This window comes from Bidens hawaiensis, unplaced genomic scaffold (assembly GCF_021521415.1).
Source record: "Bidens hawaiensis isolate Kalapana, Puna unplaced genomic scaffold, B.hawaiensis_p1.1 tig00046490_1, whole genome shotgun sequence".
Taxonomy (NCBI): domain Eukaryota; kingdom Viridiplantae; phylum Streptophyta; class Magnoliopsida; order Asterales; family Asteraceae; genus Bidens; species Bidens hawaiensis.
This window is the reverse complement of record NW_027498301.1, coordinates 238-15,697: the sequence shown is the minus strand read 5'-3', so window position 1 is coordinate 15,697 and position 15,460 is coordinate 238. Positions and strand designations below refer to the sequence as shown.

The following is a 15,460-nucleotide window of genomic DNA, read 5'->3' as shown; positions in this document are numbered from 1 at the left end:
TTTGTTAATTTTTGTTTTTCGTTTATTACTAATAGCAATCGTAATCGAACAACCAAATCACGTCTTATTGAAGACGATTATGATTTGAGTTAGTTACTTAATTTTACTCTTCTTTTGAATTGTTTTATGACTTTATCAAGTTATGTTGGTTTATTATTTGATTATTTGCGTTACGAGCAAAGAAGAATATATTGTTTTAATTTTAGCGTTGAAATTTTTATTTTTTTTTTGTTTTTAGTTTCATTTACTAGGACACATGAAACCCGATTAACCCAACCCAAAGAAACCCAAACCCGAATTACCCGAACCCGAAAAACCTGTAAGAAATATAGGTTGGGTTTCCTGTTAAGATTTACAACATTTGAAACCCGAATAACCTGACCCAAAACTCGAAAAACGAACCCAAAAAAACACCCCTAGCACACGCTAGACGTACAGTTTATAGTAAAGTGACATGTAGCCTTTGACAATTCCTTGTATACGCATGTAGCCTAATAAACCAACCAAATTAACAGGAGTTGATTACTAAACAAAAGAGGTAACACTATAAATATTACATATACTTTTATAACTCAAAAGTTACAAAAATTATATAACACAAATAACTTTTTATTTTCTAAAAAGGTATTTATTTTTCCACTTTTGATTAAGACGAAAATGCCCCCAAAATATACTCAGATAGACAGACACCTTGCTGCAAGTTGAAGCAACACTAAACATATTTCCTTTTATGTTGAAAGTAGAACTATTTTTTATAGATAGATACACAACCAAACTCACTCCCAATTTCAACCTTCTCTTTCTCTCTCCTCTCTCCTCTCTCCACAAGATCTAAACCCTAAAGACTTGTTTACCCACAGGTAATCTCTCTCTCTCTCTCTCTCTCTCCATATATACATACATACAAACTCTTGTCTCTCTCACCTCCAAAAAGATTATATTTTTACAGCTTATAATCTGTTTCTTGTATCGAGATCTGAACTTTACCCCTATTTGTTATGAAATTATTTGTGGGTTGTCTCTAATTTTGATTATACATCACTGTATTCATGTTCTTTATGATTCTTGATCATGGATCTGTTTGTATTTGTCAGTTTTAGCTTAGATCTAGCTTAGAAACCCTAAAAATTGAATCTTTATTACAAAATTAGGGCTTTTTTGTTTTTAAGTTGTTAGGTTTTGATTGTGCAGCCATGTTGAAATTAGGTATTAAAAGATTGTTTTTGTGTGATCAATTTGGGGGAAATTGTTATAAAGAGAGTAAATTGTTAATCTTTATGTTGGTTTCTTGTTTATGGGTGTTTAGATTCAATGGATGATGATGGGTTGAATATTCGAAATTGGGGTTATTACGAACCGTCGTTTAAAGAACATCTCGGCCTGCAACTGATGTCGCCAATGGTGGACCATAGAGACCAGAAACCGTTCCTTCCGAACCGAGAAAACCCGTTAATGATTAACCCGAATGTGTCGACTTACCACCACCCGCACACCCGGGTCGTTTCTGACCCGCCCGTGCCCATGAACTACATGACCGACGGCTGGATACAACGAGAACGACTCCACGTGTCACACCCGATTCACATGGTCCCGCCACTCGATTTATGTAAAGACCCTGTTATTAATATGAACGTAGACAATAATGTGGTTGTTAATAAAGACGCTGGTGGTAGCAGTAGTGGGAACGGTGGCGGGTCCGTGAAAAAAAGAGGATCCGTTGCCACCCCTGCACCCGATTCCACTGCTGCTAAACCATCAAGATTGAAGAAACCGAAAAAGGGTCCGTCGGGGCCGAAAGAGCGAGTGAAAACCATAAAGCGGGGCGTCGAAGTGGTGATTAACGGGATTGATATGGACATATCGGGAATCCCGATACCTGTTTGCACATGTACAGGGGCGCCTCAACAGTGTTACCGGTGGGGGTTCGGTGGGTGGCAGTCGGCGTGCTGCACTACCACCATATCAATGTACCCGCTCCCGATGAGCACTAAACGACGTGGGGCGAGGATTGCGGGCCGAAAGATGAGTCAGGGGGCTTTCAAGAAGGTTCTAGAGAAACTAGCTTCTGAAGGGTATAATTTTGCTAATGCTATTGATTTGAGAAGTTATTGGGCTAAACATGGTACCAATAAGTTTGTCACCATCAGGTAGATTTAACTTTTTAAGGTTTAAGTTAATGAAAGTACGGTGTTCGGTCTGGTGTCGGGTCGATGTAACGCGTTAACTGTAGGTTATGATGAACTCTGTATTTTTTTTCTTTCAAAAGAATTGTTGTTTTCCAGATGGCATTCTTGAATATTAATCTTGAGCTCAGTTTGCTATATTGTTGCTATTTACATGTTGTTTAGAATGTTAAGAACATAGCATTCATATTATTTCGGTATAGTTTGGGTTAAATCGGGTTTCGGTTATTCTGGTTTTTGATGTTTAAAGTTCTAAGCAATGCTTAATCCTAATAACGATCGATTTTTGGTTAACGGTTTTTGGGTTAATTGGGTACATGTGAAACCGGGTTGGTTTAATCGATATAAATAAAATCAACCAACGGGCCTAAAATGGTCTGTTCAGTATTGTATAACATAAGAACACAGATTTAGCAACCTGTTTGTGTTGGATATCAAGATCAAACATTTCGGTTCGTATTGAATATCAAGATCAAACATTTCGGTCATACCCGACAATATTTTAAGGCATTTTAGGTGACGCCGAGTCGGAAGGAATTGGGCTTTGTTGGCTTGAATCCCTATTTATTACCTGCTCGAGTGCACGAATATCGTGTTCATTGATGTGCACGATTTTGGGGCATTCGGAAGCTTTAGCGACCCCGAAATCTGTGCAAAAACTGATGTACCGCAATAGATTGTCGGCTTGAACGGCTGCTTTTTGTAGAATCAAGAAAGCCATTCGGGCTTTTGGTTTCCTGAGTATATTCTCACGATAACCGCAGCAATCCCGTTACAAATTCGAGTATAAATATCAAATATCTCAATAACAATGCAATCCATTGCTCCAAGAATCAACACATTCATCATCTTCTCTCTTTGTGGTTTGATCTCAAGCAACATATCTAACAACTCTTGAAGGTTTTCTAACCAAGCAAGGTCTTGTGTCATAGAACGCTTTGCCCTCGGTTTTGTCCTGCTTCGGAGACTCCCATCTTTCTGTACTTGTGTGTGTCGGAACATGAAAGACGCTTTCTTATCGAGATATTTGTAATAAGCTCGAATGAACGCCTCATGATGAGGCAAATTAGGGTTTCGGTCTTTGAAACTCGAGAGATCAAATGGTAAACGGCCAATCTTTTGGACCGCAGGTACTTCGCAACTAAGGATCCCATGCAAAAGCATTAGACCTTTTAATGCAACCGTCCAGTTGTGGGTCCTTTCCATCCTTGTGGTAAGGGCGGACAAGACTGGATGGACATTATATCTTGAAACACGAATCCATGCAAATATGCGTTGAGCACTTTGGTAATCAATGTGGGAGTTATTGTGGCTGGTGGCTTTTATAACAGCAGCCGCAATATCGGGATTCTGATATGTTGAACAAGGAGTCAGATTCACTAGGAAAAGACTGCTTGCGTCTTTTAACACATCGGAAGCCCTTGCCAACATACCCATTCCTTTTAGTCGTTTATTCGCTTCCCGATGCTGCCCCTTCGATTACCGTTTTATTTGTCTTGAATTAGTTCCCTTAATTTAGGCTCTATTTCTTATATATCGAATGATTTTGTTGCCTAATTTTCCTGTGATTCTGCGTTTTAATAGTTTTTGAAAAAATTTTACTCCATTTGTAATTTCTGATGCTTATAGTAGTTTCCTTAATTGGCACTCAGGCTCTTTTTAGACATATTTCTTATTAGTTGGAAAAAATATTTAAAATTAGTCATGAAGATTTGGAATTATAAAACATATTATTAACATAAGATATGATTCAAATTACGTACTAATAAATTAATATATTTGAGGTAAAATATCTCGAATAAGTTAGCATATTTTTTTAATAGCGTTTGGATCCACCGTCAATACCTGAGTGAGCCTTCCTGAGACGGGATGTCAACCGTCCATACTGATTTTGACGCTCCAGTCCTGACTCACTCAAGAACACCATTAAGGAGGAAACCCCCAACTGTGAGAAAACCCCCTTGAGTCAGGTTTCAAACCTAAGACCTCTAGGATCCCAAGCCTTAACCATCACCATCATACCATTGAGCTAGAAGGCCAATGACAATAAGTTAGCATATTTAGTTTGAGATAATACATTATATGTTATTATTATAAATATAAAAGGGTGAAATAAGAGAAGCGTGTAAAGTAATCTTTGGCTCATAGAATTGTAACACGTGACGTAACCATTTACTTATTTACTATCTCTTCTCTTATTGGATTTGAGTGCTTTTAGGTAGTTCGCGGTCCGGTTTTCGCGGTTTTTAGGTCAAACCGTGAACCAAACCGTTAGTAACGGTTTTTGATTTTCGTAAACCAAAGCCGAACCGTTGAACTCTTAAACCGAACTAAACCGAACCGTTAATAACGGTTTGGTCCGGTTTGGTTTCGTGGTTTAGTCTTGTTCGGCCTTTAGACAATATGTCGAAAATAATTCATGATATGTAAATATTGTACAAGTCACAATAATTTATATAATTTAACAAACAACTTATTTTTACCTTTTTAGGATCTCATTTAAGAAAACTAAAGACCAATTAAAGTTTCCAGCATTTTTTATTTGGGCTTAGCCCACTTTTTTTTTTTTTTTTTTTTGTTTGTCTATAATAATAATATATATAAACGAAAACACTAAAATCCTACGTGTCATGATGTGGTTGCTCTTTCTTTTTATAGAATTTGTAAATGGTAAACTCTGCTTGGTTTAGCCCGTTTTTAATCCATTTAAGCTTTAAAATTGGCGGGTCGTGGGTCGTCGGGTGGGTTTAGATCAGATTAAACTACATCCTCTCAAACCCTAAATCTTCCATTCCTTCACCACTTGGGATACAGAACCCTAAATCGATTCACCTCGTCATCGCAAGTCCACGACGATTCTATTCTCAAATCCCACCAACTGCCGGTATGTATCTCTCTTTCGTTCGAATTTGAGGACCTTGTTAGTTTGATGTGTGAACATCTTAATTGCGAGCATTGGTCCTTGTCAAATGGTACCTTTAATTATGGTCTTTTTCCAACAGAGGTCTTTTAGTGTCGGAATGTTGACTTTATTTGCATTCACATGTGCTTTGAGCTTGTGTTTTTTTTTACCCACGCAGCAGAGGAAACTGAATCTGGTCCGAGCTGCAAATGAGTTTCAATCACGTTAAAAAGAAAGAAAGAAAGGGTTTGTCAGCTAATCTTATATAGGCCTGCAAACAAACCAAAAGTACGCAAACAGGGGCATTCGTGTTTGTTCATTTAACCATAATGAACATTAGCACGATAATTAAACAAGAGATTTTTTTTGTTGAAGAAAGGTTTGTCAGCTAATTATTGTTCGATTCCGCTAATGGTATTTAGGGTTAAGCCGATTTGCATACTGAATTAGAAAGCTACAAAAGTAGTTTTGGGTTTAATTTGATGTTTATGGATGAAATTGATGTGAAATGGGGTGAAGTTGAGCACTATGAATGGATGAATTCGGGTTTAAATTAATGTTTTTGGATGAAATTCAGGTGGGTGGGGTTTTGATGATATCATCGTTTGTATTATTTTAGCTTTAACATTTGTATTAGATCTCAAGGTTCGTTTGGCTGTAATTCTCAGTGACAAAAGGTTGACTTTCTCCTAGCTTGACATTATCAGAAATAAGATAACTTACAAATTTAGGGTCATTCGATCTTCATTCAAAAAAGGGAGAAACTTCAAAGTCAGTTTTTTTGTTTGGTAATCAATCAATTGCCCTGTGTTTATTAATTTATCTTTTATTAATATTTATTTTATTATTAGTTATAGTTAGTGAAGACATGCAAATTAAAGCTTTGAGTTTTGGATTTATCAAGTAACTCACTATCTGGGCTTCCCCTGAGATTGGTAAGGTTAGCATATTATTCGTTATACAAACAGTACTCACTAACACACGATTACTATATTGTTTTCCATATATATTGCAGCATAATTATTACATCTTTGTAACAAATTGAGATTCAGTTATTATGTTTATAAATTATTACCTAGGTTTGATGACCCTTTAAGGAAGCTTGTGCTCACTGGCAATCCTATATCTTAGAAGGTTTGAACAATTGAACCGCCTTTATGGTTTGTTTAGTATATTTTTGAAAGAAGCTAAACTCAACATGTTTCGTGTTTCTTATTAGATCACTGGTAATGGGACCCAATCCTGCATTGTTAAGGTTTCTTAGGAGACTTCCAGCTGAAGAAGGTATGCATTCTTGATACAAGTATTTCATGTGCACTTTTAAGTGATCTAATGCGTGAGTTGACCCATTCACTATTTATTTATGTGAATGTGTTTTTGATTCTGCTATTAAAATCAATTTTACTATCTGTCTGATTTTGGTTAGGGTTCTTCATCCTTTTTATTGAGTGTGTATGTTTGATTTAGTAAATTTGTTTTCCCCTGTATAATTGGCATATTCATGCACTTGGGTAAAATTCGAATATAGGCCAATTTCATATATTTCTATACGTTTTTGGGTAAATTTTCTAGGACTTGTCCCTACTCTTCTTTTTAAGAAGATGGAGTTGATACCGAATATTCAAAATCTTTTTTTATCAGCATGAACATAGTGACGTTTAGGTTTTTAAATGACCCATATATAGTTGAACAATGTTTTTATTTGGTATTTTGATGCCATTTGTTTGGATTTTTACATTTTAGACACGTATTTAATCAAATTTAGTACAATGTTTGCTATGAATGTCTAATTACTCTATCGATGTATTTCATAATATAGTTAATCTTGTCTAGAAAAAACTTGTACTTGCGAATCCATATTTGAGCATTTTCATCGATTAATTTCAAGATCTTTTAGTGTTGTTTTTTAGGTTATAGTATGACACATATGTTGCAGTGTACATTTAAAACAAAATAAAGCCTACATAATATCCTCTGCAAAGATCTCACTAGAGCATGTAGCATTAAGCCACCATTAAAGGTACAGTTTAGCAATGCTATTGACTGCAACCAATGAACATAATCAAGGAAATAATGATTTCTTATATCTGCCTCCCCTTATCAACAGTTCCCTTCATGGACCTCTTCAAAAGCTGGTGTATTTCCACCTATTGGAGCACATGGTGTAAGTGTAGTTAAATAACTTTGCCTTAATTTAAATATTATTATACACAGTAATACAGTATATTTAACGTAAATTTTCTTATGTCCAGCCATTTCAGCCTGTTGTTTCTCCTGCTGGTGCAATTGCTGGGTGAATGGCGACTGCTAATCCTTTCATGCCTCATGGTCCTGTTGCAGCTGGACCTCCTGGCCCTGTGCAGCCTTCAGTTGCGGATTATTATTTTTTCGTGTGGTGGTTTTTTATTAATGTTTTGCTTTTACATGGGTAGCTGCGTTTCTGAAGCATCCATGAACACCTCCTGGTGGTCCTGGAGCTAATTATTTTGTTATTACTGTGGAATTACTTTTTATGGAACGTTTCTTCTATTATGAGAACCTTAACATGTGTGCTTTTTAACTTATTATTTCGGTTGCATGTATGTTGTCACTTAATGTCTTGATCTAAACTATGTTTATTTATAGTACTTTTTTTTGTTAATGTTCGTCAGAGTTTTGCTGCTAACAAAATCAAATTGAGACACTATCTCATGAAGCAAGAACATATTAAAAGTGACTCATTTTATATTGATTATTCAGTTTCACTCAGTGCTTTTCAAATTTCAATTTATTTTATACTGTATTCTGGTCATCTTCAAATTTTCAAACTATCTTGTGAATTGCTTTGTTTAGGTTGTGTTTAAGCTATCTCTCATCAAACTGAATAAATGGGTTAAATGGGTCAAGATGCGAACCCAACGGGTCTTAACTCAAAGATAACCTGTTTAACTAACCGAGTTAAACTTTTCTATCGTAAAAGCGTAAAAAAGTCATTTAGTTTCATTTCTTAGTCAGCCAGTTTTGTTGCTGCTGATTATTTGACCTTTAGATATCCGTACTATTTAAAATCGTGAACGGCTAAAAGGAGGAATTAACAATATCGCAGAAAACCTACCTTGTAGTCGAGTAAACTCACCAATAACGATTGAATTAACGCAAAATAGAAGGATGGAGATAAATCATCTATAGCTCATTTGACCTTTAAAGGTCAACACATGACTTTCTTGATGCTACAACTTGAAAATTTTAATTTCTTTTGAATGGTTATGGTCATTTAAATTTAGCTTGATTTCATTGGTATTATGAGAAAAATACGTGACAACTATTAGTCAATTTGACTTTTTTCATTAGGTCAAACTATGAGAAATGTTTTGACTTTCTTGATGAAGTTAAGTTTTCAATTTTTTTTATTGAATGTTAATTGAGCTGTTGCTTGATCTCATTGCTATTACAGAAAACATTTGAGAATTTTTTTTGTCAATTTGACATTGGTACAATAGATAAACTATGTCTTAGAGCATTTATAATTTTATAAGACTAAATTAAAACACGCATTAGAAACATTTATAAAAATATATAAAGGATTTATTCCGAAACTCCTTTAAAAGGATACTCATAAAAAAGTAAAATAAAAAATTTAAAAATTTTATATTTCGAAACTAATTATTGGACTCTATTTAACATATTTAATACATAACAGATATGAAATTCATCATTATGCAAAAATAAAACATTACTAAAAGATCTTATAAAAATATATTTATTAACATTCTGATGACGCAGGTGGTTAAACCACCAAAAGGCTAAAGCCTCAAAGCCCATCAAACTTAATACCTTAGTACCTTGAATGCTTCAATAAGTCAAACATCTTCAGATGTGATAACAATGGCTCATGCTCATAAACCAAAAAATTGTCACTTCATGCATTGGTATTTTGGGATACCAATATACAATGTTTTTCGGGGTTAAACTTTTCAATACAAAATGATCAATTTTCTCATTTCACGTTTTTTTAACGTTGTTGGTATTACTTATCAAGCTTTTATGTATGGACCTTACAAATGGGCATGTGGGTATTGAGGTATTCACTAAATACCGCATTTAAAACAAGTATTCTGTAAGACCTACTCATTATGAAAACTAAGTAAAACATTTAATTTAACTTACAATACCATATCTTCAAATTAATCTGAATTATGACAATCAAACTCACAACTTATTATCATCTAATAACTCTACACATATAACATTATTATCATACATTCCATCTCATATGTCATTAGACTCTATGCTCAAAGCATCCAAGAATCCTCTAACCCATGCATTGATTTTCTCTTCGAACTCCAAATGCAATACTAATTAACTTCCTTGCATTTGCCACCTTCAAATTAACTGAACCTCCAAGAAACACCAAATATGTTGAGTTCTCCACCTCATACTAAGTGTAAGTTTTGGATCTTTCCACCCAACAAAGTCCTTCAAAATAAAACCATTCTTTGATATACATGATTGGTTCATCATCGTCTTCACTGTGATCTTCATACTTCAAACCAAGGTCTTTAATCAATGACGCTTCCTCAACAAATGAAAGCTCTTTCTTCAATCCGATCGAATAAATACGCGATTGAAATATATCACTTAAAGAAAGAACCTCGTGCCTACTCAAAGTCTCAAGCACTAAGAAAAACCCCAAAATAGGCCAATACCCAGCAATACTTCCATCAAAAAACGTTAATCATCACATATTCAAACTATTTCTTCCGATTTACAAACAAAGATAAACTTGGGTTTCTAATAAGATGAACAATCGACACTAAGGTTTAATAAGTAGAAGGAAGGTTTCTTAAAAGATGTTCTAATATCATAACACGCACGATATTCAAATGACGGCTTTTAATTTTAAAAATAAAAAACAAATACTAAATAAAAAATATTAAAAATTAAATACATAATTAGAATATCTACAAAAATAAATATTAAACATTTTTTTTAAAAGAAATGAATGAATAATGCTCACAAAATCTTTAAACTAGGAATCTGGTAGAAGGGATAAGACCAATTAATTGGTTGCGTTTTAAGCTCAAAACACATATCTTAAACAACAAAATGTTGGACTACATTAATTGATAGAGCCATGAAAACCCATTTGAGGCGATAAATTAAACAACATATACGTTCCACATTACCAACTAACCCTAGCAACTCAGAACAAACGTAGATAAAACAAACCATATAACATACATTCATGTAAATAAAGAAAATTCATATATTAAACAACATAGTGTTAAGCCACATTAACTGAAAGACCCATGAGACCCAATTTGAGATACAAACGAAAAATAGAACAAACAAACTATACTTTAACTCCAAATAATAAATATAATATACTTTATACGTTTATGTAACTTTTAATTTTAATATCTAAACACATCATACATGAAAATATATATTCACAATAATTTAAAAAGAATAAAAATAATAAAAGTAACCCACGTAACACGCGGGCTAAAAGCTAGTTATTAATATTTGGCAATATTTAGTAGTGTCTGTGTATATAGACATATATACTATATGAAATATTTAAAAAATACATATAAATAAATCATACAGTCCGGTCCGGTTTTATGCGGTTGGTTTTCGAATCAAACTGTAAACCAAACCGTTCACTACGGTTTGGAAATTTTCAAACCAATCGACCGAGAATAAAGAAAAAAAACAACCGCGAAACCAAACTGATGGCTTGTTTGGACGGTTTCACGGTTTCGAACCGAACCATGAACACCCCTACTTTTAGGTTTTACTTTTACCTGCAAGTTTTTTCAAATAACTGCAACAAACACTCCATAGTTCTACATTACCTAATATCTTTCTAAATACCCATAATAGGGTTTGAAATATAACCATTTGGTTAAGGAGAGTTCACCCATGACTAGGTATTGGACATTAGGGGTGGCAATTTCCGACTTGATATGAAAATAATCAGGTTTTGGGTTGTCGTATGTAGCTCATTTATTAAACAGATCGTGTTTGAATTGACATGCTTATTGCTTAGCCCATTTAATTATATCGATTGTGACCAACCAACCTGTTTGTTTAGACGCATCGACCTGCTAACCCGTTTAATCGATCTTTTTTACGGCCTACCAACCCGATTAGCATGTTTACGATTTTATTATTACCCGTCAAACCATTTACCCGCTTGACACGTCTATACAAATGATTACATGATTCGTGTTCATGAAACACTAAATACGAGTCATGTTTAGGTCAAATAATTCAACACAAGATTCATCAACCGACGTGATTGAGACCTTGCACGAACGTTATCTAGTATAGACATGTGCATGCGTCGGAAAAGGTTAGGTGCCCATGTTTTATGTCTTTGATACATGACAGAAAGTAGCTTTTCAAGGGCCAACATTTCATTTTCATGTCATCTCTTACTCATCCATTAAATTTGAACCACTTCAGCTTTTTTGAACCACTCTTATCTCATCCACAAACACAACATTATATATTTTACCTGACCAAATTCATTTAGTATTTTCAGTAGGAGTATATATGAAATTAATCCTTTTAATAATATAGACCTAAAGCTAGATCATAGAAATAAGTGTCAGGACCATCTTCAAAAATTTAATGTTTTGATCGAGCTGAAATTAAAAAGTCCGTAGACCCTAACGGGTAACAAAATAAAAAGACTCGTATGCCCAATATCTCAATATCTCAAATGGGTTATGAATTAAAAAAATTGGGCCCAATATCTAAAAGAGGATTAAGATTTGTACCTATTATATAAAAATAAACATATAAAAAATATATTATTATATATAATACTTGAAAAGTTTGGTGACATAATCACGTAATTAGTCCACGTGGTCTCACGTGGTTGGTCGGTTTTTAAGAGGTGGTTTTTACGCTGCGACTTTTTTTTGTCCGTTGTTTTTGTTCGACGATTCAAGAATCAACGAATTCGTATTAGTTCACAACTGCAACACATGTGTTTTTTTTTTGTTCGTTGTATTCAGGTGCGGAAGAATTTATGTTTTGCCTTACTTTCGGCACCAATAACCAGATACCAACCAAACTTTCGTAGGTTCGCAACCGCAATGTGCATTTTTGTTATGTTAATTTGCTATATTTGGTCGTTAACAAAGTTTTCTTGGGGTTTGTTTATGGTTTTGTAATCCCGGACTGATCGAATTCACCTCTACTTGCAGTCCCACCGCTTGATAAGTTGTACGAGTATGACTGTCAATAACATCGACCCAGCGCAACGCGCCGGGAAACCATCTAGTTATATAATAAAAACATTTGTGCCCCCAAAAACTAAATGCCCCAGCCAGTCGCCCGGGTTGCCCAACCCTCCAGCCGGCTCTAAAACTCTTAACACTTTTGAAGCTAGTACCGGTCTAGACAGAAAGCTCGACCAGAACCAGATTAAACCCAAATTTAAAGATCAAAAGTCAAACCCGGTTGTGATCTAAACATTGATCATAAACGATAATGGTAATGACCAAAAAAATAGCAGACTTAATGCATAACTAACGTGTAATTGAGCTAAATTTAAAGTCTCTGTTCATGTTCGTGTTCATTTTCTTGTAACAAGACCAACAAAAAACCGTAAGGATTCCACTTTTCCCGCTCTTTACATTCGCTTCAACCGAGTTGAAGTTTCTCTTTCTCTCTGAACCGATCCTCTGCTAACGGTTACATCATTCTTCCGTTGCATCCAAACCACCTTCCACTTTCTCTTCCGGAGACATATTATTATCCTCATCATCATGCTTTCCCGCCTCATTTTCCTTTTCTCCAACAGAATTGCTACCCGGAGGAAGAAACACTCCGGTGCCAGGTGGCACATGCAGCCTCAGAGGAGGACCTGCCGTCCATCCACCGCCCATGGGCGGAGGAACAGCAGCTGGAAAGGACATCGGTGGTGGTGCAACTGCAGCTGGGACAAAAATGGGTTGGATTCCGTTTGGAGGTGGGAGGAGCCCGGGTGTTGGAACCTGGACATAGTGTTTGGGCCCCATTGGATTTGGGGACCTGATAGGTGGTGGGGCCCAGTGGGCTGGAGGTACGACTGGAGCCAGTGTGGACCTTTTTGGTTGTGACTTGGTTAAGGTTACTAGGATTCTTTGTTTCCGGATGGATGGAAGCGCGTGCTTAGCATAATCAGTGGATTTTCCTTCCATAACGAGTGTTGATCTACAAACACAAAAGCAATCATGTTGCCATGTCAGCAAGTGCGTCTAAAAGTGTGCATGGGTCGATTTTGGGCTCAGATTGAACCAAAAACAGATAATTCGGTTTTTGGGTTTCTGAAAACCCTTCAGTTTCGGGATTTGGGGTTTAAAATTTTGGACCAGAAAAGCAATGGGCCAAAATAATGAAATTGGGTCATTTTCAGAAATAACCTTTTTTTAATTAACGATTAATTGATTATTATATGTTTAGACCTAAAACTTTTAGCCTACACCATTTATTTATTTATTTATGATAAATTACTTATAAATTGTTTTTTCAGTTCCGTTTTTTTTTATTTTGGTTACTAGTAAAACCAAAACTGAACAGAAAAATCGGTTTTTGAAGAATCATAAAACAAAACCGTCAGTGTTTTAGTGGGTTCGGTAATTTCAGATTTCAGTTCTGTTGATTGATTTCTTATAGATTAATTATAAATGGTTTTTTCGGTTTTGGTCGCAAAACCGAACCGAAGATCGTATTTTGAAGAAACATAAAACCAAACCGTCAATTTTTATTGGGTTGGTTTATTGAAATAATATTTTATAATATAAATTAATCATAAATTGGTTTTTTCGGTTCAGTCCGGTTTCTTTGGTTTTAGTGAGCGCAAAACCAAAACAGAAACAAAACACCGGTTGCTGAAGAGTCCTAAAACCAAACCATCACCCTTTTATTGGTTCGGTTATGAGGTTCGGTTACGTCGGTTTTCCGGTTAGGGATCGGTTAATTCGGTTTCATGCACACCCTCTGTGCATCAACATGATTGTACAGTACAACTGTACAACCACCAATAACAGTTTAAGAGACAGAGTGTACCCGGATTTGAGAGAAAGCTTGATAGAGCCTCGGTGATCCCTGGGATGTTCAGAGCTTATTGCTTTACCAAAAGTGATGTCACACTCAGTCAGGAACAAAACACAAACGGGCCTCCCAAACCAAATGGGCCACATGTGGGGCAGGCAGTGATCACCCTGCAAAACACACATCCACCAATTGGGCCAGCCCAATTACATTGTTAAATGCTAAAATTAATTCCATTAATCAGTAATCGCTACTAACCTCATTATAGACATCAATAATGCAAGAGTCTGGTTTCACTTTCAAAATTTCCATTGTCATTAATCTTTCAATGAATTCGTGAAATAAACTTGGAATCGGTTCTATTTTCCTATCTGAAAATTTTAATATCATTTCAGTCACATATAATAATATTTGTTATTATTTGAATTAAAAAGCATACCTTTAGAGGTTCCATTAATGGCTTCATCATCAAAAGGTGTATCCACAACAGGCAAGCCAAACTGAATCACTTCTCTTCCATGACCTTTTATCGGCCTTTTCGAGACAGTAAACGTATTTCCTGCTTATAAAATGTACAGAAATGATAAAATATATATAAATTAAACGTTAGAGAATGTGTAAACTTGCCTTGAAATAGACCACGTCTTCCTGCAGCCCTTAAATCATTTACCAGGTTAACCATTTTTCTAACTCCAGAATCATCAAGCAACTCATCATACAGTTTCAGCCCATCAACCACATTAACCTGTAAAAAGAAGTCTCAAATTTACAGCATAATTATTACACTAAGTAGATAAAGATTAGTATAAAATTACCGATTTGCCATCTAATATCTCAGTAGCAACAAAAGTTTTTGCAGTAGCCAAAGCATCTGGCTTCTGCTGTGAAGTACGAATTGACGATGAATCGTTCTCTGAATATGTGCATTAAAGAAAATAAACAATAACAGTTAAACCAAAGAGAATGATAATAAAAGAATATTAACTTAAGAAAAAGAAAGTGTAGAAGTACCTTTTGAGTTTGGATTCTCATTAGCCTCCTTTGCCTCATGTTCTAAACTCTCAGTCAAGTGGTCTAGACTCTTAGCATTGTTGTCTTTTTGAGGTTTTGTGGTTACGCCTGCTCAAATTATAAGGGTATGGTAGTTATATAGTTATTTCACATCATAATTTTCAAAAGCTTGAAGTGATTGCATGTAAACATGAGTTCATACTTCATAGTGCTACAAAAGTACATAATGTTACTACATATAGGTTAATGCAGAAATGCAGTTTGTTAAAAGCAATGAAATTTTATTGCTTGTGACAGCTTGTGACAGCAATGAAATGTAGTTTCCATATGCTTA

General features: G+C 35.1%; 1 protein-coding gene and 2 pseudogenes across 1 annotated transcript; 1 reads left to right on the top strand and 2 right to left on the bottom strand.

Annotated features, from left to right (window-relative positions):
* Positions 1-995: 995 nt before the first annotated feature.
* LOC143596462 (protein BASIC PENTACYSTEINE1 pseudogene) lies at positions 996-2,234 on the top strand (annotated as a pseudogene).
* A 451-nt stretch (positions 2,235-2,685) lies between these two features.
* LOC143596460 (putative clathrin assembly protein At1g25240 pseudogene) lies at positions 2,686-3,614 on the bottom strand (annotated as a pseudogene).
* A 9,041-nt stretch (positions 3,615-12,655) lies between these two features.
* Positions 12,656-15,237, bottom strand: LOC143596461 (RNA demethylase ALKBH10B-like; the record flags this gene model as incomplete). Its single annotated transcript, XM_077075232.1, has 7 exons — positions 12,656-13,275; positions 14,131-14,285; positions 14,374-14,486; positions 14,555-14,674; positions 14,743-14,860; positions 14,931-15,028; positions 15,127-15,237. Coding segments are annotated over 7 exons (1,211 nt in total), but the record flags the coding sequence as incomplete, so codon positions are not given.
* Positions 15,238-15,460: the final 223 nt, after the last annotated feature.